The sequence below is a fragment of the Mesoplodon bidens genome, assembly GCF_964165515.1.
Source record: "Mesoplodon bidens genome assembly, chromosome: 3".
Taxonomy (NCBI): Eukaryota; Metazoa; Chordata; class Mammalia; order Artiodactyla; family Ziphiidae; genus Mesoplodon; species Mesoplodon bidens.
In genome coordinates, this window is record NC_138178.1 from 64089509 (window position 1) to 64115049 (window position 25541).

At 40.7% G+C, this 25541-nt stretch overlaps 1 protein-coding gene across 1 annotated transcript in view; it reads right to left on the reverse strand.

The window, feature by feature from the left end:
• PTPN9 (protein tyrosine phosphatase non-receptor type 9) overlaps positions 1 to 25541 on the reverse strand; it is an 80352-nt gene that overhangs the window by 2558 nt on the left and 52253 nt on the right. The window contains exons 6-12 of the mRNA XM_081227783.1: positions 19879 to 19989; positions 17741 to 18069; positions 13221 to 13314; positions 7972 to 8038; positions 2202 to 2280; positions 853 to 1003; positions 227 to 434 (exon numbers count right to left, since the gene is read on the reverse strand). Of these exons, the coding sequence (XP_081083909.1) occupies positions 227 to 434; positions 853 to 1003; positions 2202 to 2280; positions 7972 to 8038; positions 13221 to 13314; positions 17741 to 18069; positions 19879 to 19989 (1039 nt within the window). The remainder of the gene's footprint in view (positions 1 to 226; positions 435 to 852; positions 1004 to 2201; positions 2281 to 7971; positions 8039 to 13220; positions 13315 to 17740; positions 18070 to 19878; positions 19990 to 25541) is intronic.

Genomic DNA, 25541 nt, shown 5'->3' on the forward strand with positions numbered 1-25541 from the left:
TGGGATGTATAAAGCATCAAACCCCTAGAGGACTTGGCTTGTGAAGTACATATTCTGGCCAGTACACCTAACACTAGGGATACTAAAAGGACATAAAAGAGGAATTTTTCATGGTAATTCACCACCAATGGATCAAATACTCACATTCTGGCAACTAAGAGCTTTGTTATTCCTCCCCGACCCTTAGTGCCTCTGGATGCTCCAAGAGCTGCATCAGGTGCATTACCTGTCCTGCCAATGCCTGCACTGCAATGGACCACAATGGGTGGCTCAGGGCACTGCCCTTTGGAGCGTGCTCCCATGCTGCTGACAGCCAGCCTCTGCTGGTTCCTGACGGCTCTCAAGAAATCAATAAGGGAAGCTGCTGAGGAAGGGACACCATAATCTGGCCAGCTCAGGAACTGAAAGTGGGTCACGTGGCGTTTCTGCCGTTCCTTGGACAAAAAAAGAAGCAAAAGTTAATGAGGTCATTTCTCCTTGCCTCTGACTACCTTTGGCTTTTCCAGATTCTCAACCCTCTGGAATTGCTATCACCAAGGTTCCTATCACCCTCAACTTTCTCCACAATTGCTTCTCTACGAATGCAAAGGAAAGATTAAATGTCTGGAGAGGGCAGAATTCCTATATTATATGATCCAGATTTCTTATGTTATAAAAAGTTTCATTCCTAAGTAATGCCACTGCTGTGTTGAGACAATATGGCTATTCTGGCTCTGAGTCGAATATCCTGATCCTGTTTCCAGAAGAATGGAAGTAACTTATAAGCTCCTTGGAATCCTGCCTCCCTTTGGAGATTTTCTTTACAGTAAAGGTTTTCCCCCAGCTTCAAAAGAGTGAGAAAATAAAATTTACCTCTGTGTTGTGAATTTCTAGCGTTGTTTTCTTATAATGGTTCATATTCTCCACGCCTAGATTGGTCACTGTGAGGAAGCCAAATCGGATCCGAGAGTCTTTTTCTAAAGGCCAGTATTGGCCACACTTTCTCCTGCCGCCCTCCTCAAAGCTGAAGACACACAGAGAAAGATAAGCCTTCCATCCTTCTTCTCCACAGCAATAACTCTGCTCTACCCATGACCTGCTGTACCCTTAGGCAGAAATGTCATCTCTTGCATTGCTTCTGTCTAATCTATCCCCTTGCTTCTTGGCAGAAAAAGGAAAACTTCATTCTAAACAGATGTAACAACAGCTAAATTTTCTGCATGTACTCATTTAGTGGACATTTATTGAGCACCAGCTACATCCATTTGGTCCCTTTCCTGATACCTCTTGGTAATCCTCACATATCTGCCATAAATACTGGGTGGACAAAGAAGGACAGTAGAGAAAATATGGTGGGCCAGGTCGAACTCTCTGCCCTATATCTCAGTTACTGTTCATTCTCTTCCCCAGTGAGAACCCATGGCTGATAGAGGAGTGGGAAAGGCACAGTTCCTGGGATGCCAGGAGGTTTATGTAAAGGCCTAAAGTCCACCTCACTACTCTTCAGTGGCTCCAAAGTACTCCAAGGTAGTACTTCTTCCACTACCTCCCCTCCAAATCAAAGGTGGCTTGTAACAGTGCCATGAGGAAGCGACCTTAGCAAACATTCTCATTAATTTTTTTCTCCTCATCTGAAATGGGTTATAATTATCATAATGATAATGATGATACTCATGAAATATTAATTCCTAAAGTTTTGGCAGATACGTACACCAAAATTTCAAAAATATTCCTTTCGTCAAGAGCTTCCTGCCTGACCTATTATGTTTCACATCTCTTTTTTTCAAGTTCTCCTACAGGTGGAAATATGAGTAAGAAGAAAAATGGTCAAAAGTAGCAGGGAAAGGGAGAACTAAGGGGAACTGGTAATTCAGAAGCCAGGAAGACGGCTGACCTTTGGAAGTAGGGAGCAGGCTAAAAGTAAATTCCTCCATGTTTCCCAATGCTTCCTCTAGTAGTTAAGGCCAGGACCTCAGGACAGGCTGTAACTGGCACAGGGTCACCAGAGCCATGGATTAAAGCTTTGACAAGTTAGATCTATCAATCTCCACCATACCCTGGCTCTGTTAACTCTGGGTCGGCTAAGAAAAAAGCTAAGACATCTCAAACTCTTTGCCATGGCTTTCCTAATCCTCATTGTTTCTAAGAGCTAAACTCCCCTCTAGAATCACCCATGCTTGGGGAGGGGGGAAGTGCAATGGGTAGAAAAAGGATGAACTCACCGGGTGGTCATGACAATCACCAAGACTTTTTGCTCCCATACCATGAGCCAGAAATCACGATAGGTATTCTCCAAAGGGCCTACAATGAAAGTAGAAGACAAGGAACGTGACCCTGGGAAGCTCTTCTTTCCTTCTTAGGCTCTTCTGTTTTTTCCCAACTACTAATTCCAAAGCACATACGCTGGCTCCCTGCCTTTTTGACTATATCCCAGATATTCAGGGTGGTCCTTGGGCAAGCAGCACCAGCATCGTATGGGAGAGTATTAGAAATGCACAATCTGCATTTTAACAAGATTCCCAGGTAAAACTGGAGGTAGGCTACAGTTTGAGAAGCGTTGCTACATATCCTCTTAGAGCCTCATCAACAGGGCTTCAGCTTTCACATCCAGGCTGAGTGTCAACTGTGCCCCTGTCTCTAGCTGCTTTCACCTCACCTAAGCCTTATAATACTAAACCATTCCCCTTCCATGTCCCCTCATCCATCTCCTCAGACCCCTCATGTTTGCAATTCTGTCTCCTCCTTCAAAATTAGCTTTCTCTCTCTACTTTCTCAACTCTGTTAACAGTACTGGCATTCTTAAATGACTTAGTCTCAGAAAGTTAGAGTCAACTCTGACTTACCCATTTCTTTCATCTCCCAGAAACAGACACCAAGTCCTAGATTTTTTTTGCCTTTGGAATGTTTTTGGTTTTTACCCTCTTGTCCCTATCCTGGTCTTCCTGCCGAAATTCACTGGCACAAAGACCATATCATCTTTTGTCTGAGTTCCTGTAACACCATCTTGGTTTACTTTTCTGAATAGGAATTTTTCTTCCAGTCTATTCTGGATACGCTTGCCAGTTTAATCTTTCTAAAAAATTGCTTCATCACAATATAGACACACAAGCTCACTGCTGCCTCTACTCCTTTGTTCACATTCTCTCACCTCCATTGCCATTGGACTTTCTACCCACTTTCTTTTTTTTTTCTTCTAGTTTTATTGAGCTATAATTGGCAAACAGCACTGTGTAAGTTTAAGGTATACAGAGCATAATGATTTGACTTATTTATATCATGAAATGATTACCACAATAAGTTTAGTGAACATCCATCATCTCATATAGATACAAAATTTAAAAGGAAAAAAAACCTTTTTTCCTTGTCATGAGAACTCTTAGGTTCTACTTTCTTAACAGCTTTCATGTATAACACACAGCAGTGTTAATTATATTTATCACATTGCACATTACATCCCTAGTACTTATTCAGCTTATATCAATAAATTTGTACATTCTGACTGCCTTCATCCAATTTCCCCCTTCCCCCAACCCCTGGTAACCATAAATATGATCTCTTTTTCTATGAGTTTGTTTTCGAAGTATAATTGGCCTACAACACTATGTTACTTCCCAGTGTACAACATACAGGGATTTATATGTTGTTTGATATTTCTATACACTGCAAAATGATCAACATTTTACCCATTTTCAAGTGCTGCCTCTTCCTTAAAGCTTTCTCTTAACACCACATTCCTTTTCTTAAAAATTTATTTATTTATTTATTTATGGCTGTGTTGGGTCTTCATTGCTGCACGCGGGCTTTCTTCTAGTTGTGGCAAGTGGGGGCTACTCTTCATTGTAGTGCGTGGGCTTCTCACTGCGGTGGCTTCTCTTGTTGCAGAGCACGGGCTCTAGGTGCGCAGGCTTCAGTAATTGTGGTGCACGGGCTCAGTAGTTGTGGCTCATGGGCTTAGCTGCTCCGTGGCATGTGGGATCTTCCCGGACCAGGGCTCAAACCCATGTCCCCTGTGTTGGCAGGCGGATTCTTAACCACTGTGCCACCAGGGAAGCCCCAACACCACATTCCTTGTAGGGCTTCCTCTCATCCCAGCTCTTGATGGCACATCTGGATCAAAACATCTTAACCATTTAATGTATATGGTCTTACATCAGTCATTTTACTTTGTGAGAAGTAATCATATCTCAGCCAAACATGGTGCTGAGGGCAAGGGCTATGTCACCAACTACTCCTTTTAGAGTTAGAATCTGTACAGGGCTGGGCACTCAGCAGGAACATTGAAGATGCCTGTGAGCCAATAACTCCCTTTCAATCAAGTGAGTAACAACTGAGGATAATTCCTTGTACTTCCCCAGTGCTTTTTCCTCCTTTGCTTTCAGGGAAGCAGGGCAGTACCAAGGGATGATTTTGTCGTGGAAATCTGCTAATTGCACTACCATTTTTGCTCAAGTCTCTTAGGAAGCACTAACATTTTATGATACTAGAATTCAGTCTTTGCAGAAGTGGACACTGCCAGGAGCATGTGAAGTCTTGGAAATAAGCTAAATGTCTAACAAGAGAGGATGTTAAATTATGGCATACCCCCAAATTTAAGCAGTCCATAAAGGTGATATTATAAGATCTGTATTTTTGCTATGGAAAGGTATCCACAAGACAACCATCAACAGAAAAAAGAGATAATGTATAGAAAAATCCCATTTTGTTAGATAGTTTATATGTCCATATCTATTTGTATGCACAGAATGAGGTTTAGAAGGAGATGCTGCAAAATGTTAACATTTTCTCTGGTCTCTGGGTTATGAGTGGTTTTCATCTTCATTTTCTACAACGGACATGGCATTACCATAGCATGCATGTCAAGAAGATAATAAAAACACCCTTTCCCCACCTCTGACTCTTAGCCTTGTTCACATCGCACTATACTGCATCACAGCAGCTCTCATATACTTTATTTTCCACATTCAAACCACTGGCAAAATTGGTGTTGCCAATCAGAGCACCTGATAATACCACTTAGACTCAAGGCTAGACAGAGAAGGGTCATAATTTCCTCAAAGGCATAAAAGAGAGATTTAGAAGGGAAAGTTACACTTCCCAGATTAGACTCCTTAACAGTAGACTTCTGTGAAGAAATAAAGTCAGCAGTTTATGCCGACATGGATGAAACAATCCACTAACCTGGCTTGCAAGGACTTTTGAATCAAAAAGACATGTGCCCAATCCTGTCTGTGTCGCTTACTAGCTGTGTGACCCAAGGTCACCTAACCTCTTTGGGCTTCAGTTTGTTCATGGATTAACAAACCTTCCTTGCAGAGTGTCTACAATAATTAGATGGTGATTGTATATCTAATATATAATAGATACTTTCAATAAATGACAGGTATTATTAGAAATATTATGAATAAAAATCAGAATACTGAACACAGCCAAGAATGTTAACCAGACAAACCAAACCAGCCTTCTCAACATCACAGGATCCCATTTTCCAGTCCTAACAGAGTGCTGATGCCTTCTAAAGATGGTCAGTGTTCAACTCAAGAAATCCTCTCTCTCATACTCCTGGATGAGCTTCTTCTCCTGCACACGGCCTTCAGAGCCAGCCTAAAGGATCCAATCCCTGAAGAACTAGCAACTCTAAGAAGTGCCCTTGCCTTCTAAACCTGGAGAGAGGAGCATTCTGAGACCCCTAGAGTCAATCCTTACCCTCCATAAGCCCATCCATGCCACGCTCATCCTCCTCAACAAAGTCCTACTCTCAGGCAGATCACATCCTAATCTATACCTGCCAAAAATCTTTCCTGATAGTTCTCTTATTTGTTCCTAGGGTCTTGAAAGGACTCTTGGAGAGAGTAGTCCCTCCTAAGGGAAAAACAATAAATCTGTAACCATCAGACCAATTACGATATACCAAGAATCCAAAGGCCCTTTTCCCTTTTCTTCTCCCTCAACTTCTACTTTGAAAAATTTTAAACCTACAAAAAGTTGAGGGACTTCCCTGGTGGCGCAGTGGTTAAGAATCTGCCTGCCAATGCAAGGGACATGGGTTCGATCCCTGGTCCGGGAAGATCCCACAGGCCGCGGAGCAACTAAGCCTGTGCACCACAGCTACTGAGCCTGTGCTCTAGAGCCCGCGAGCCACAACTACTGAGCCCATGTGCCACAACTACTGAAGCTCGCGCGCCTAGAGCCCATGCTCCACAACAAGAGAAGCCACCGCAATGAGAAGCCTGCACTCCGCCACGAAGAGTAGCCCTCGCTCACCTCAACTAGAGAAAGCCCGTGCGCAGCAACGAAGACCCAACACAGCCAAAAATAAATCAAAAAAAGAGAAAAAGTTGAAAGAAGGGTACATTGTACTCATACATTCTTTAGCTCGAAAGCTATCATTTTGCAAAGCCTGCTTCTCTATATATACACAACACATATTTTCTCTTTTACTGAACTATTTAAGTTTCAGACATTATGACATTTCACTCCTAAATACTTGAACACGTATTTAGAAGAACAAGAACATTCTCCTGTAGAACAATACCATTATCACACTGCAGCAACTAAACATTAATACAATAATATTATCTAATACACAGTATCCAACTGTCCCAATAGTTTGTCCTTAACAAATTTTTTTCCAAATTGAGTTTGCAAGATAACACACTGCCTTTCGTTATCAATGTCTCTTTAGTCTCCTTTAATCCAGAACAGTTCCCTGTCTTTTTTTTTCCCCCATGGCATTAACTTTGAAAAGTCTAAGCCAGGTCTCTAGTACGTTCCACAATCTGGATTTGTCAGTTTTGTTTCTCATTATTAGATTCAGACTTAAAAACTGGCAACAGGACTTCCCTGGTGGCGCAGTGGTTAAAAATCCGCCTGCCAATGCAGGGGACATGGGTTCGAGCCCTGGTCTGGGAAGAACCCACATGCTGTGGAGCAACTAAGCCCAGGTGCCACAGCTATGGAGCCTGCGCTCTACAGCCCACGAGCCACAGCTACTGAGCCCACGTGCCACAACTAAAGCCTGTGTGTGTAGAGCCCGTGCTCCACAACGAAGAGCATCCCCCACTAGCTGCAACTAGACAAAGCCTGCACGCAGCAACGAAGACCCAACGCAGCCAAAATTTTTAAAAATAAATAAATAAAAATTTTTAAAAAGAGCAAACAAAAACTGGCAACATACAACATAGGTTATGTTGTGTAGTTCTCACTATACCACAACAGGAGGCATATAATATCTATTTGTCCATTACTGGTGATATTAAGTGTGATCACTTGGTTAAGGAGGTATCTGCCAGATCTCTTGCTGGCCATATTCCACAATGGTCAAAGGGCCTTAATTCCATATGATGGCCTGTCATGTCCTCCTATGTTGTGATTTCTCACCACTCTCTTTGAAGGAAACCTAGTATTCTCCTTGAGATGGCAAAGAACAGGTCAGGAGTAGTACTAGGGCCCACAAGAATATTAACAGAGGCTCCATCTGAAATCCTCCTAGAGCGCCCAATACTCCACTGTCAGACCTAGCAAAGACTATCCATGTCAGAGACTGCTGGCATGCTCTGTGATGGTACAGGGACCAGCAAAAGCCTCTTAAGCCAGCAACACCCATTCATAGACTGAACTCAATCTCTGGGAAGTCCCATTGCCATTCCTTTATGTCCTACTCGACATAAGGAGCATCTCACTGGCCAGTGAACTCTGATGTCCCATTCCCCTGGGTTGGCAACACTAAGACACAGTCCAAAAACTTGTAGTAATGTTGTGTGTTCAAATCTCTAGTTTATCTCTATGCAGTGAGTTTCCAGGCACATCTGGTACAGAAACTCTACACCTCTCATCTGCCTTCCTCAATAACCCTCAATCTTTATGAAAGGCCAAGATCTAGTGGCTGCAACATCACTTCAAGTTACCATTTCCTTTAAAAATTATGCTATCATCTGATGCCAACAATCACAGGTAGATGACACAAAACCAATTTGTGAGGGGCAGACTACTTACCTTGTGTCCCAATGTAAGCATTCTTCTGTTTGTAGCCATCCATGAAACTGGCATTGATGTAATCTGTCTAATGATAAAAAGGAAATATCATTGCAGCTGTGTGGGATATACCATTTGGGTAGGAAAATGATGTACTAAGTAAATAAAACTCAAGGTGTGAATTTTCTCTTTTTGTCAGGCAGAAAATGAGGAGTGAAAGGACCAATTCAAAACCTCACTTCCACAAATGTTACTGGGACAAGTGGATATCCACATGCAGAAAAAATGAAGCTTATTCCTTTCTCACATCATATACAAAAACTAACTCCAGGAAATTCCCTGGCGGTCCAGTGGTTAGGACTCAGCGCTTTCACTGCTATGGTCCGTGTTCAATCCCTGGTAATGGAACTAAGATTCTGCAAGCCGCACAGCGAGGCCAAAAAAACCCCCCAAAAAACAAAAACAAACAAACAAACAAAAAACCTAACTCCAAATGGGTCACAGACCTCATGTAAGAGCTAAAACTATAAAACTCTTAGAAGAAAACATAGGATTAAATATTTGTGACCTTGGGTTAGGCAAAGCCTCCTTAGATATGACACCAAAAGCACAAGCAACAAAAGAAAAAACATAAATTGAACTACATTAAAACTGAAAACTTTTGTGCTTCAGAGGACACCATCAAGAAAGTGAAAAAACAGGGGATTTCCCAGGTGGTCCAGTGGCTGAGACTCCGCGCTCCCAATGCAGGGAGCCTGGGTTCGACCCCTGGTCAGGGAACTAGATCCCATATGCATGCAGCAACTAAAGATCCTGCATGTCACAACTAAGACCCAGTGCAGCCAAAATAAATAAATAAATTTTTTTTTTCAAAAAACCCACCCACAGAATGCACACATTTGATAAGGGATTTGTATCTAGACTATATAAAGATCTCTCACAAATAAATAGTAAAAAGACAACTCAGTTTTAAAATGGGCAAAGAATCAGAATAGCCATTTTTCCAAGATGATATATAAATGGCCAATAAGTACCTGAAAAGTTGCTCAACATCATTAGTCATCAGGGAAATGCAAATCAAAACCACACTGAGATACCACTTCACACTCACTAGAATGGCTACAGGTAAAAAATAATAACAAATACTGGCAAAGATGTAGAGAAATTGGAACCCTCATACACTGCTAGTGGTAATGTAAAATGGTGCAGTCACTTTGGAAAACCATCTGGCACTTCCTCAAAAGGTTAAACACAGAGCTACCGTATGACCCAGCAAGTCCACTCCCAAGGGAAATGAAGACACAGATGTAAACAAAAAAACCTCATAAACAAATATTCACAGCAGCATCATTCATAATAGCCAAACAATGGAAACAACTCAATTGTTTATCAACTAATGAATGGGTAAATAAAATGTGGCATATATCCATACAACGGAATATTATTTAGCAATAAAAATTAGTGAAATAATGATACATGCTATAACATGTATGAACCTTGAAAACACACTGAGAGAAACCAGACACAAAGGGCCATATACTGTATGATTCTATCTATGTGAAATGTCCACAATAGGCAAAAAAAGTAGAGAAAAAGTAGGTGGGTTTGGGGGAAATGGGGAGTGACTACCAAGGCGAGTTTCTTTTTTAGGTGATAAAAATGTTCTAAAGTTGATTGTGGTGATAATTGCATGACTCTGAGAATATATTAAAAACCAATGACTTGTACACTTTTAATGAGTAAACTGTATGGTATGTGAATTATATCTCAGTAAAGCTGTTATTTACAAAAAAGGAGTCCATTAGGACTTGTAGCACTACAGCTCAGAACCAAAACCAAAAGGCAGGCAAGCCAAGCAACCTAAGCAGGAACACCTGTCCATGCTGTGACACACAAAAGGCAAAGTGTGACTGGAGAAGGAAGAAAGCTATGCCTCACAGCTAGGACCATCAACAGCATGGGCCAAACGGGCTCCATTACTGCCTAAATTAACACAAAGCAAAAGCCACACACATTCAGAAGAGCCTCAATGAATAGCTCCTGACTCTCTTCTGCGGGCCTTCTCCCACCTCCCAATGTCCTCGGTCTTATTTACATCATTAGCCATCAGGGAAATTAAATAGGATATGGAGGGTTACAGGAGGACAAAAGTAAAGAAGTTTCAACAGCAAACTAGGGAAAATCCATACTCCATTCCACTCTAGAGAGATGGGAATGACTCCCCATCAACCCTTTCTCCACTGGGTTCCAACACTTGGAGGACAGTCTGAACTGTCAGTACCACACGGCCACCCTAATAAAACATCTCCAGGGAGTTCCCTGGTGGTCCAGTGGTTAGGACTTGGTGCTTTCACTGCCGTAGGCCCGGGTTCAATCCCTGGTCGGGGAACTAAGATCCTGCAAGCTACACGGCTCTGCCAAAAAAAAAAAAAAAAAATCTCCATCTCATGGTCAAACCCATGTTATTTGGATATATGTCCATTAGATAGTCAGTCTACCAACTTAACACTTATCCTCCCACTAATTATTTATTCAAGAGTTTCCTCCTCTGTTCTTCTCCCACAGCAACTGGTATTGACCTCATACTACTCGTGTTCTACCCTGACTTGGACACCTTCACTGAGCTAATGGATCATCTGCAGCAGACCCAGAAAGCTAAAAGTCTCACTCACCCCAACCAGGCTTCTCAATCCAGGGCCCACCCATAGTCAGCCAAAGCCCATCCTCTGTTCAGCCTGGCACATTCAAATGGTATACACTGCAGGACCCATGTGAGAAGGCATAGAAAAGTACAAAGGATTTACCTGGTACATGCCAATCAACATATTATATAAGTAATATATGAGCTGTTACTCTTGGAGCTAACTTCATGCTTTGAAAAGAAATGCCACCTATTTAAAGGAGACTTATTTCTTTATAACTAAGGATACCAGCTCTTAGCATTCTTGTCTCTGAGAGCACTGGGAATTAAAATCAGCAATTTCAGAAGAATCATTACATATTAAAAACTGAAAATGACCTCAGAGATAAAGTATAGACTTAGGGGCAAACTGAAATAGCAGGAAGAAACACAGCATGCACATTATGTTATGGGCCAGGTTCAACTGAAACTGGACTAACGGCTTTGTAATTCCAGCTGAAATCTGTTGAACAATTCACTAATAAACCTGAATCCTCCACTTATTGTGGAAATAAAGGCTATACCAATATTTGTAGTAATGAGAGGGACTATAACTCAAGCGATGAACTTCAGATTAATTACAGGATGACTAGAATAGTCTCCTGGTACACCGGGATTCACTCATTCATTCACAAATAATTTACTGAATGTCTGATACATGCCAGGCACTGTTCTAGGTCTTGGAGACAGAGTAGTCAACAAGACATACATTCAGATTATCTCTGACTCCAGAGCCCCAACTCACCTAAGATGATCTTAATAATACTGGTGAATTTGCCTTCAGTCAGACAGACTCTTAGCTAATGCCACTGCAGGAAAACCCTCTGTAAGGATCCTAGACAGGATTATGAATTCAGTTTATGTACTTGAAACACTAGGGTCAAAAGAGATTAAAACCATGATCCTAGGGTACTGACTCATATACCATACATACCCAAATATAAGGCAATGATGTTCTTAAGAATTATCCTCCAGAAAAAAGAGGGGGGATATAACAAGTCCCTATACTGTGTCATGTTAAGGGGCACTATTTAAACTCCTTTTAAATAGTGAACAGCAACCTCGATCAATGCTGTTTTTTGATGTGTACAGAGGTCACCAGACAGAACTGTTGTATCAGAAGGAAAAAGAAGAAATGTAACACCTATCTAATTGTTGACCTCAAAATTCTTAAGTGTTGGATGCTACTGTAAACAAATTATAATAAAGAGGACTTTAAAAAGGAATAAGTAAATGATAATGCTACAGAGGATGCATGAGATACAGGATGAATGAAAAGAAAAAACTGTGCTAATGTTATGCTAATAGACTTTTCTGACTTAGAATAAACTTTCCAGTGACAATACCAGGCACTTAAAAAAGGAAATAAAAATGATGTATTCTGTAAAACTGTGTTCGATTGACTCAAAAGTAGCTCAAATGAGGACAAAGAAACTGATGTTAAAGGTGTATGTGAAAAGTTTGAATAACTTTTCACTAAATGTCTCTACTAAGTACATGTGATTTTTAATATGCACAGATATGATCAAATTAATACATTAAATAATAGAGGCATCTGACCAATTCATCTCTATCCCTATATATTTATGTATACACTAGTCGTCCAAAATTTTTGTCAGATCTTCTAGATGGAAAAATCAGAGGTCACTTTTTTTTTTTTTAAGAGTTGGATTTCTTTTTAATATTTATTTATTTGGCTGCCCTGGGTCTTAGTTGCGGCATGCAGGATCTAGTTCCCCCACCAGGAATCAAACCCAGGTCCCCTGCATTGGGAGCATGGAGTCTTAATCACTGGACCACCAGGGAAGTCCTAGAGGTCACTTATAACGAGAGTCGCCTGGTATTGACACATATACACTCACCAGTATGGTGGATGACATGACTATGACTTTATTAGGAGTAAAAGGCAAAATAATTGAACATTTGTTGAGCACCTACAGTAATATGCCAAACTTTGTGCTATCAACATGTACATAAAGTATTTCATTTAATTTCTACTTAGTACTGTGAGATGGGCACATAGGGACTTGCATATGTTAATAACTAGTATGTAGTCTAAAACTCAAACCTTGGGGCTTCTCTGGTGGCGCAGTGGTTAAGAATCCGCCTGCCAATGCAGGAGACACGGGTTCCAGCCCTGGTCCAGGAAGATCCCACATGCCGCAGAGCAACTAAGCCCACGAGCCACAACTACTGAGCCCTCGTGCCACAACTACTGAAGCCTGCGCACCTAGAGCCCCTGCTCTGCAAGAAGATAAGCCACCGCAATGAGAAGGCCATGCACCGCAACAGAGTAGCCCCTGCTTGCAGCAACTAGAGAAAGCCCACACGCAGCAACGAAGACCCAACGTAGCCAAAAATAAATAAATTAATTAAAAATATATAAATTAATTAAAAATATATATATATATATAGCTTAAAAAATAAAAAATAAAACTCAAAAAAAAAGAAAAAAAAGAAAATAAAACTCAAACCTTCTCTCTCTGGCTTAGAGTCCATGTTCTTTCTACTACAGTATTAGTAAGCTTCACTTTGGAAGAGGCTTAAATTTCCCTCAGTGTTCCTAAAAGGATGGCATTTATCTTTCTACCTGAGCGTGGCCGCTTCGTTTTGTCAGCTTCACTCTAGTTTGGTCCAGGCAGGGTACATCCCCATAGCGGTTCTTCTCTAGGTTTCCTGGAGACCTGAAGGAAATGAAACAAACTAAAATAAAGAAAAAAAAAAAAACAGCTACAAGAGTTGAAAATGGATGACAATGGAAGTGGAACTGAGCCCAAGTCAGGAGATTGTTGTCATTCATTACTTTTTTTTTTTTGGTACTATTTGGTTTTGAAAAAATCACTTGCATACATATTGATTAAAAGCAAAAAAAAAATTATAAAGACCACACATATAAAGTAATACTCTATATTGTTCATAGGTATGAATGTATATGTAACAGTATAAACAAAATCATCTGGTAGGAAACATACCACGTTCATACTAGTGACTGCTTCTGGGGAATGAGGAGAACTGATGGTGAGGATTAGAAGGATTTCAACTTTACAATTAATTCTTTTATACAATAAAAAAGATGAAGCAAATCCAACAAAATGCTAAAAACTGTCAGTACTAATGCCCGTGATAGGAAATAGTTGTTTGTCACGTCATGCTCTGTTCTTTTTCATATTTAAAAAAAAAATCCCCGGACTTCCTTGGTGGCACCACGGTTAAGAATCCACCTGCCAGGCTTCCCTGTGGCGCAGTGGTTGAGAGTCCGCCTGCCGATGCAGGGGACATGGGTTCGTGCCCCGGTCCGGGAAGATCTCACATGCCGTGGAGCGGCTAGGCCCGTGAGCCATGGCCGCTGAGCCTGCGCATCCGGAGCCTGTGCTCCGCAACGGGAGAGGCCACAACAGTGAGAGGCCCGCGTATTGCAAAAAAAAAAAAAAAAATCCACCTGCCAATGCAGGGGACACGGGTTCGAGCCCTGGTCCAGGAAGATCCCACATACCACGGAGAAACTAAGCCTGTGCACCACAACTACTGAGCCTGCACTGTAGAGCCCGCAAGCCACAACTACTGAGCCCGCATGCCACAACTACTGAAGTCCACGCACCCAGAGCCCATGCTCTACAACAAGAGAAGCCACCACAATGAGAAGCCTGTGTACCACAACGAAGAATAGCCCCCGCTCGCCGCAACTAGAGAAAGCCTGCGTGCCGCAATGAAGACCCAACGCAGCCAAAAATAAATAAATACATTTATTAAACACAGTTTGAGTACTCTGTGGATTTAAAAAAAAAAAAATCCTTCTTCCCACACAAGTAAGCCCAGCTGATATTTTACAAAGTTCCAAGAACAATTCAATAAAAGGAATACTCTTTTTGACCAACAGTGCTGGAGTAATTAGATACCTATAGGGAAAAAAATTTGAACATCAACCTAAACCTTACACCTTACACAAAAGTTAATTCAAAATGGATCACAGACTTAAATTAAATGTAAAACATAAACCTATAAAAATTTTAGGAAAAAAAACGTAGAAAAATCTTTGGATTCTAGGGCTAGGCAATGTGTTCTTAGACTTGACACCAAGAGCATGATCCGCACAAGGAATAACTGTTAAAGGAACTTCATCAAAATAAACTTCTGCTTCACAAGAGACCCAGAAGAGGATGAAAAAAAAAAGCTACAGACTGGAAGAAAATATTCGCAAACCACGTATCCAACAAAGAACCAGTACCTAGAATATAAAGAACTCTCAAATCCCAACAGTTTTAAAAAAAATCCAAATAGAAAATGGGCAAAAGACATTTTACAAAGAGAATATACAGACGGCAAAGAAGCACATGAAAAGATGCTCAATATCATTAGATAGTAGGAAAATGTAAATTAAAACCACAATTCTAATTTTAATTTAGGGATCTCATCATACACCTATCAGAACAGCTAAAATAAAAAATAGTGACAACACTGAACGCTGGTGAGGATGCAAAGAAAATGGATCATTCATATATTGCTGGGAGGAATGCAGAAGGGTACAGCCACTCTGGAAAAGAGCTGGGCAGTTTTTCATAAAACTAAACACATAGTTACCATATGACCTATCAATCCCACTCTTGGACATTTATCCCAGAGAAATAGAAACTTATTTTCACACAAAACCTAGACACAAATGTTCAGAGCAACTTTACTTGTAAAAGAAACTGGAAACAACCCAGATGTCCTTCAACAGGTAAATGGTTGATTGGTTAACAGTTTGTACTGTGGTTCATCCATACCATGGAATATTACTCAGCAATAAAAAGGAACAAACTTGGTACAAATAACAACTTGGGTGAATCTCCCAAGAATTATACTGAGTGAAAAAAGGCAATCCCAAAAGTTTACACATAGTATGATTCCATTTATATAATAACATTCTTAAAATGATAAAATTATAGTAATGGAGAATTGATTAGTGGTTGCAGGGGTTAGGGCTGGGGAAGGGTGGAATGGAGGTATGTGGTTATGGAATTCTGTATCTTGACTGCAGTTCTGTATACACAAACTTACCTGTGTGATAAAAATTGTAAAGAACTAAATACATACACACACACTGAAACTGGGGAAATCTGAATAAGATTGGTGGATTGTATCAATATCCTGGTTGTGATACTATATTAAACTTCTGGGAGATGTTACCATGGGATAGCTGTGGAAAGGGTACACATGATCTCTATTTCTTACAAATGCATGTGAATCTACAATCATCTCATAATAAAGTTAAAATTTAAAGTTAAATTTTTAAAAATCCTTTGAAAGGATGGTATAGGGGAGGAAAAAAAAAGGGAAAGAAAGTCTCTTGGTCTACAGGCATCCTGGACAGCAGTGAATACTCTGATATCTACTTCTTAATCCAGAATTCCATGGGAAACAGTTTGTTCTGTGTAAGTAGTTCTACTGGAACTTGGTGTAAGACAGGGGCCTGAAGATGTTGAGGATTCTGGTTTCTAGTTCCTGAAGTGGGACGTTTTCATTGATTCAATAAATAAAGAGGCAAGATTGGGAAGTCCTTCCATAGGACTAGGATATATTCTCTGATTATAACATGACAGCTGGCTTGGGTGATGCAAGGAGCACAATCCAAACCCACTATTTTAATGTGGGGAAGGGGAACCATTGTAGAAATGACACCTCAAGGACCCCTCAAGTAGAAGCACCCAGAGCACGGTCAGAAATACCCAGGACAAGTGTGCATCCTCTGCTCTGGCTGGGAAAAAGACTGGATACATACAGGGGTCTTGAGCTGGTAGGGATGAAACAGAGCTGTGTGGGAGAGAAGAATACTCTCCCCACATGATATATACTCTGCTTTCTCTCTCTCTTTTTTATTTCTTATTTTCCTTTGCATTCTTATTCTGCTTATTGATTTTTTTTCTCAATTGCTTCTTCTCTCTTACTTCCCTTATCTGTTTCCTAACTCATTATTTTCCCTCTTTTTTTTTTCCTTTTCCCACTTACCTCACTCCCTGCATAACCTTCTTTACAGCACACTAAGCTGGACAGGAATTAAAAGGGGAAAGAGGTACTCCCAGAATCACGGATTCCTAAAACATTTAAGCTACAAAAGAGTACGTAGATATCAGTGAGTCTAATATCAAATACTACACACAGGAAAACTGAGGTGCAAAGAAGAGAAATAACTTGGGTAAGTTACAGAGGGTATTTTTGGCTAAGCTGGAACTTGAGCCTGGGACCCACTGGGGAGAGCTTCCTTAATTTTCCTTTTTTTTTTTTAAAGTTTTTTTTTTTTTTGGATGCGGACCACTTTAAAGTCTTTATTGAATTTGTTACAATATTGCTTCTGTTTTACATTTGGTTTTTTGGCCACGAGGCATATGGGATCTTAGCCCCCTGACCAGGGAATGAACCCGCACCCCCTGCATTGGAAGGCAAAGTCCTAACCACTGGACCGCCAAGGAAGTCCCCGAGCTTCCTTAATTTTCAACAAACAGTCTCAAAACTTGGAGAAAAAGAAGCTTTTGCAACAGCCAACGAAAACATGGTAAGATAAATGACAGCAGCAGTAAGAGAAATGATCCATGCTCTATTGCCAACAATAGTTATCAAGTGGTTATAAACCAGTTACAGAATTCAGGTAGAAGGAAAATCCCACAAGGCTGAATTCGTAAGAGGCAACTCTTCTCTCTTACTGACTGTGGATTATCTTAAATGGACCAGTACCCCTCCTCAGAAAGTAATGTAATACTATAAATGCTGTAGGGAGAAACTGCCCAAATGAAAGGACCAGAGATCAAATCAACAGCCTACATTTTGAGCCTACATTTTTGTTTTTTTCCTAAAAACACTTGCATATCAGGGAAATATCAAAAAATGTATCCATTAGTACACAGTTCCTCCACTGGGACCAAAGACCTTCAGAAATTTCACAGCATACGCTGTTGGCAACAAGCACCAAGAGGTGCCTCTTTCTGGATGAAAGAAACTATCATCTAAGTGAGAGTGAGGCTCCTAACACAAGGAAGAGCCTATGTTAAGGAAGTGAGGTGTGGAAGGAGGGCTACCAACGTGTGCCACAGCATCTTGGAAAGTGATCAATCGCTGGCCCAAACCTTTCCTACTTACATGGAACAGTGGAAAGTGCCAACAGGGTTCTCACGACGGATGTCTTCATACTCCTCATATATCCCCCGCTTTTGCCTGGTGCTAACATAGTCCATCAACTCTTGGATGGTCATGGCATGGGGACCTGGGACATGCACTGAGTCCCAGTCTAAGGTCGGAGGGAGGGAGAACAGGATGATCTCATCGAAGGGATCTGGGTGGCCGTTCATCTGGGATAGAAACTGGAAATTCCAAGTGGCGAGGTCAATTTTGACGTACCCACCCAGGTTTTCTGGAAGGCACTCCCTGGGCAGGTGCTGGGTGACTTCAGATGTCTTTAATATCTGAATCTGGAAGGTCAGAAAGAACCACGTGAGTATGTGGGGAGGGAGGGGAACAAACAGATAAAGAACAAAAGTGCTTTGGAGAATGATATGAGATTTGCTTGAAATACCTGGTAAACTTAGAAAAGGAGTAGACTGAATTTCATCTGCTTGGGAATGAAGTCCTACGAATTTCCCAGAAAAGGTTTGACTTCCCACAATGTATAGCAAATTCATTCCTGGAATTAGGGGCCCTGTTATAAACGTAGGTATAGTGAACCAAGGCTTTATACTATTTACAAGCCTTTCCAGTACCATCTCATGTGGGTATTCGCCTTTTTGACTACTAAGAATGCATGGGACGTGATTATTTTTGTCAACCCCATACTAAGGCAAACAATTCTAAGCCTGTTGGCTTGTGTTTTACTCACAGCTTGGTATGGACATTCTCAAAGATAGGTTTCTGTGAAAGCAAGACAAGACCAGCCTCCCAGAGGCTGGGTAGCCCAGGAAAAATGCTAGAGAAGTAATTGTAACACTTAATTCCTCTCTCTGCTTGGACACAGCCATACTGGACCAAATTAGCCTAGTTGGTTCTTTTTGGAATCTGTGTGGAATGGGAATGTTTGCCTTGCTTGCTGTTGCCTCTTCCTGGAATGCTGCTTCTTGGAATGCCCTCTTTTCCTCTTTGGCCTCGTCAAGGACGAGCTTATAGCTCAACCTCTTCTGTGAAGCCCTCCCTGACAGTCTGAGATAACATTCTCCTCTATGTTTCTCAGAGCCACAGTCCTCTGAACATGTCTGTGTCCCCTTTCAGGACCATAAGCTCCTCAGGAATAAGGGCTATCTCACTCAACTTTTAATTCCCAGGGCCCAGAGCCTGGACTGTAAAGGTGCTCAATATATTTTGAGTTCATACATGCATGTATATACTTGTATATAATTCAAGTGTTAAGAACTTGCCTAAGGAGTCCTCTCAAAGAGTTATCTTAGGAAAGACATCTCCTACTCTGGGGTCACTAGGTCACTCAGTAGCTTCCGCAGAACCAAACATCTTTAGTTTCCCCTCTCCAACCCAGGTCGCCTCAGCTACAAAGATCTGTATTGTTATTATTCATATAATCTCATACTAAAAAAAAAAACCCTCTGATACTATTTTACAACATTATTATCTTATTCTATTATACCAATGTTTCATATACCCTTTCTTTCAAGGCTGAGAAATGAATGAGTAAATGACTGAAACCATAATCTTTCCATCCTGGAATACTTAGGGGATGATAATAGAATCAAGATAATTTTAGACAATGCTTTTGAAGTTGGGAAGCAACAAGCTGTTTTAAGAGAAAATGCCAGGAATAAAAGTAAAAGAGAGATTGAGAGTCTCCTCCAGCACCGTGGTGGTCAAGGGGACTGAATATTTCCAGTTGAACAAATTCAATCGCCAGTTCAACTGATGTAATTATATTAGAAGTTGCTAAATATTAAAAGCCTGTAGAGCCACAGGACTAAATTTTGGAAGTAGCAGCTATCTCTAAGTCACTCACGGGACACATTCCTTCGATGCTATCTGCATGCAAGGTGCTACATACAGGGGAAGTGCCCAAACTATGTCCAGGTCCTAACTTCAAGGAACTTGCACAGTAAGAAAGGCAGCCTATATTGGGCTGAGTAAAGAATAAAGCAGAGAATATAAGAGAACACACTAACAGAAGCAGAAAGAGAAACAAGCCAGGAAGGTTTTTTGAAGGTAGAAAATTAATTGGCAGATTTCAGCAGTAGAGATGGAAATGTATCTATCCCACCTCCAAATAAAATTAATTTAGCTTCCTTTACCCTCTCCCGGACTTTGTCCTTCAGAAGGAGGCTGATGATGGAATAGGGCACTCTGAACCATATGGGTGCTCCCACAATCAGCACTTTCTTCAAACGAGCTGGAAAAGCTCCCTGCGGAGAACAATACAAGGATTTAAAAATACCAATTAGGGCACTGCAACAGTGCCTAATGGGACCTTTGACTGTTCAAGTACAAAGTTTAGGTTTTTTGCTCTTCTCACCATTCTTACCCAGCAGGGGGAGTCTATAGCTTAATTCAGGTTTCACTTAGTAGCTAGAGAAAAAGTGGTTAAAAAGAAAGAAATGGAAGCAACCTAAATGCCCATCAACAGAGGAATGGATAAAGAAGATGTGGTACATATATATATATATATATATATAATGGAATATTACTCAGCCATAAAAAAAACAAAATAATGCCATTTGCAGCAACATGGATGAACCTAGAGATTGTCATACTGAGTGAAGTAAGTCAGACACAAAAAGACAAATATCATATATCACTTATATGTGGAATCTACAAAAAGTGTACAAATGAATTTATTTACAAAACAGAAGTAGAGTCACGGATGTAGAAAACAAACTTATGGTTACCAGGGGATGAAGTGGCGAGAGGGATAAATTGGGAGACTGGGATTGATATATACACACTACTATACAGAAGATAGATAATAAGAACCTGCTGTATAGCACAGGGAACTCTATACTCTGTAATGTCCTATATGGGAAAAGAATCAAAAAAAAAAAAAGAGTGGACATATTTAGATATATCAATATAACTGATTTGTACACCTGAAACTAACACAACATTGTAAATCAACTAAACTCCAATAAAAATTTTAAAAAAAGAAAGAAGGAAATTAAAAGCTGATTTACCTTTAAAAGTAATCATGTTATGAAGAAACAGAGAGGAACAAAAGTTTGGCCTGGGACACCTCAGAATTATAGGTGAGTGTGCTGGAATCTGCACATTTAAATGCATGGGCTTTGAGTTATTTGATCTGGACCCATTTAATGACAGAGAAAGACTTCAGGACTTTTGGTTACATTAGTAAGAGATGCCCTAAAGATTCTCAAGTCTTCCTGCAGATCTGAAAGAGGAATCTCAAAGGAAATTTTGATAACAGATGGATATCTCCTTACCATTTTTTCCCGTGATTATATTTCCCTGATCATGTGAGTTCTCTATGATTTTTATTGTCAGCACAATGCTGCATTTTCAAAGAAACTCTTATTTGTGAAACAAATAAATAAAATAAAAAATAAAAGTAACAATGTTATGTTGTCAATATAAGCTTTATGGATCAAAACTACTCTGATTTTTCTTGTCAGCATACATGTGTGCACCCTTAAGTTCTGATTATTAAAACTTTAAGGAACAAGTAGATCACAAATAAAATGAACATGAAACATTTCTCATAATCTTTCCTTTATTCTGATATCTGTGTGTTTATAATCATTGATTTTCCACTCATCTCTTCATCTATTTATGTATTCATTCATTCAATCAATCAATATGATCTAGCGGGCACAAGGGCAAATGAGGTCTAAAAGAAAAGAGACACCCTGATCTTCACAAGGCATAAGAATGAAAAATTATTCCTTCTTAATCCATAGCTCTTGGTTTCATTTGGTTTCTCAATATTTCAGCACTTCTCATAGGCAGGGATACTGAATAATACTGGTATTCTAACTGGGAAGAAATTATTCCCAGTTAGATTATAATAGTATTTTAAAAAATATTTTTATTTATTTATTTTTGGCTGCGTTGTGTCTTCATTGTGGCACGCAGCCTTCTCTAGTTGTGGTGTGCAGGCTCCAGGGCGCACAGCCTCAGTAGTTGTGGCACGTAGGCTCTCTAGTTGTGGCACGTGGGCTCTCTAGTTGTGGCGTGCAGGTTTAGTTGCCCTGCAGCACATGGGATCTTAGCTCTCCGACCAGGGATTCGAACTCACGTCCTCTGCAGCGGAAGTCAGATCCTTAACCACTGGACCACCAGGGGAGTCCCCCCTATAATAGTATTTTCTTTTTGGCTGTGTTGGGTCTTTGTTGCTGCGTGGGGGCATTCTCTAGTTGCAGTGAGCGGGGGCTACTCTTCATTGTGGTGCACAGGCTTATCATTGCAGTGGCTTCTCTTGTTGTGGAGCACAGGCTCTAGGCGCGCAGGCTTCAGTAGTTGTGGCACATGGGCTTAGTAGTTGTGGCTCGCGGGCTCCAGAGTGCAGGCCCAGCAGCCACGGCACACAGGCCCAGTAGCTCTGCGGCATGTGGGATCTTCCCAGACCAGGGCTCAAACCCGTGTCCCCTTCATTGGCAGGCGGATTCTTAACCACTGCGCCACCAGGGAAGTCCCTATAATAGTATTTTAAAGTATTATAATAGCATTTTAAAGTACAAAAGATAAATACAAATTATAATAGTATTTTAAAGTATAAAAGGTAAATATGAAAAAATTAGCTACCCTATAAATAATAATCAGCATAAAAGTATAATGGTAAAAAGCCTCTGGTTTATAATAGCACCTACAGCCCATGTTCCGCAACAAGAGAAGCCACCGCAATGAGCAGCCCGCACACCACAACAAAGAGTAGCCCCCACTCGCCGCAACTAGAGAAAGCCCACGCACAGCAACAAAGACCCAATGCAGCCAAAAATAAATAAATAAATTTATTTTAAAAGAAAAGAAAAAAAATGGGTAGAATATATGAGAAGAAAAAAAATTTTTAAGCAATACTTATTGATGTTAAACATGAAAATATGCTAAAGTTAATCACTAATAAGAAAACACCAAATAAAAACATGAGTTGATCAAAATCCAAATTATCAGTGATGATGAGACTCTGGTGAACAGGATGTTGATGAGAGTATAAATTTGAACTAAATTTTTTTTTTTTTTTTTTTTGAGGTATGCGGGCCTCTCACTGTTGTGGCCTCTCCCGTTGCGGAGCACAGGCTCCGGACGCGCAGGCTCAGCGGCCATGGCTCACGGGCCCAGCCGCTCCGCGGCATGTGGGATCTTCCCAGACCGGGGCACGAACCCGTGTCCCCTGCATCGGCAGGCGGACTCTCAACCACTGCGCCACCAGGGAAGCCCTGAACTAAATTTTTAATGGACTATTTGGCAATATTTATCAAAACTTTAAATATGCCTACATTTTGACCCTAAAAATATGCTTATAGCAATTTATCCTGAAGAAATAATGGGTCAAATATACAAAAATGTATGTAAAATGATGTTCATTGAAGCCTTTTTGTAACAACACACAAAAAATGGCAGGGGACATGGGTTCAATCCCTGGTCCAGGAAGATCCCACATGCCGCAGAGCAACTAAGCCCATGCGCCAAAACTGCTGAGCCTGCACTCTAGAGCCCGCACGCCACGACTACTGAGCCTGCACTCTAGAGCCCACATGCCACAACTACCGAAGCCCGCAAGCCTAGAGCCTGTGCTACGAAACAAGAGAAGCCACCATGGGAGATTGGAATTGACATATATATACTAATATGTATAAAATAGATAACAAATAAGAACGTGCTGTATAAAAAAATAATAATTTTTTTTAAAAAAAGAGAGAAGCCACCACAATGAGAAGCCTACGCTCTGCAAGGAAGAGTAGCCCCCCGTTCACTGCAACTAGAGAAAGCCCACGTGCAGCCATGAAGACCCAACGCAGCCAAAAATAAAATTAAATTAAAAAAAAAAAAGAAAGAAATTTACTAAGATGGGGAAAATCTACTCAGAGCAACTTAAGAAGTCAAAGATTATTTACACTTTTATTACAGTGTCACATTTTGATCCAAATCCTCACCACAGTAACTACTGGAAATTAATTCATACTAAATAGAAACCTGGGGGACTTTCCTGGTGGTCCAGCAGTTAACATTCCACGCTTCCACTGCAGGGGACGCAGGTTCTATCCCTGGTCTGGGAACTATGATCCCACAGGGTGGCCAAAAAGTTTAAAATTAAAAACGAATTTTTAATTAAATTAATTAATTAATTAATTAATTATTAAAAATCTGAAGTGTGAGACTGTGCATTAAACTTCTACTTACAACTTTCATGAGAATGAGGATGGTAGGGGACTATATTTAAAATTTTATCTGCTCCCAATGACAGAGCAATAAGTCACTAAGGAAAACATGATATGGATTTTAAGGCAACCAAACTTTTATTTCATTCTCTTTGAATTTATATAGCAAAACAACAACAAAACATCTGTAGTAGTTTCATTATTTTGAACCAGATAAAGGAGGACACATAAACAGCAAAAGAACATTTGAAAAAAAAGATACTACAATGTTATTATTTAAAGGAGTTCAAACAACAACAAAAAAAGGATGTTATTATTTTAGAACTTCTAAATTCAAAAAAAGAGCAAAGGGAGGTGGGATTCCCAGACTCCAGCTAGAGGAAGCGAGACTGCACCCGCTCAGGCAATCAGAGGGAAGGGGACGGGACCAGCGGGCAGGTGGGCTCGCCCTCTTGGTGACTGCACCAATCGGGTGTACCTGCCTGCAGGTGCCCCTGGATGAGGCCATCCCGCGCGCCCTGACCAGGTCCTGGTGCTCTGGCCCGGTATCAGGCCTGTGCCTCTGAGGTAGGAGAGCCAAGTTCAGGACACTGGTCCACCAAAGACCTCCTGGCTCCACCTAATATCGAATGGCAAAAGCTCTCCCAGAGATCTCCACCTAAACGCTAAGGCCCAGCTCCACTCAACGACCAGCAAGCTACAGTGCTGGACCCCTATGAGAAACAACTAACAAGACAGGAACACAACACAACCCATTAGCAGAGAGGCTGCCTAAAATCATAATAAGGTCATAGACACCGCAAAACACACCACCGGATGCAGTCCTGCAAACAGAAAGACAAGATCCAGCCTCACCCACCAGAACACAGGTACCAGTCCCCTCCACCAGGAAGCCTACACAACTCACTGAACCAACCTTAGCCACTGGGGACAGACACCAAAAACAATGGGAACTATGAACCTGCAGGCTGCTAAAAGGAGATCCCAAACATAGTAAGTTAAGCAAAATGAGAAGACAGAGAAGCACACAGCAGAGGAAGGAGCAAGTTAAAAACCCAACAGACCAAACAAATGAAGAGGAAATAGGCAGTCTACGTGAAAAAGAATTCACAGTAATGACAGTAAAGATAATCCAAAATCCTGGAAACAGAATGGAGAATATACAAGAAATGTTTAACAAGGACCTAAAAGAACTAAAGAGCAAACAAACAATGATGAACAACACAATAAATGAAATTAAAAACTCTCTAGAAGGAATCAATAGCAGAATAACAGAGGCAGAAGAACGGATAAGTGACCTGGAAGATAAAATAGTGGAAATAACTACTGCAGAGCAGAATAAGAAAAAAGAATGAAAAGAATTGAGGACAGTCTCAGAGACCTCTGGGACAACATTAAATGCACCAGCATTCGAATTATAGGGATCCCAGAAGAAGAGGAGAAAAAGAAAGGGACTGAGAAAATATTTGAAGAGATTATAGTTGAAAACTTCCCTAATATAGGAAAGGAAATAGTTAATCAAGCCCAGGAAGCACAGAGAGTCCCATACAGGATAAATCCAAGGAGAAACATGCCAAGACACATATTAATCAAACTATCAAAAATTAAATACAAAGAAAAAATATTAA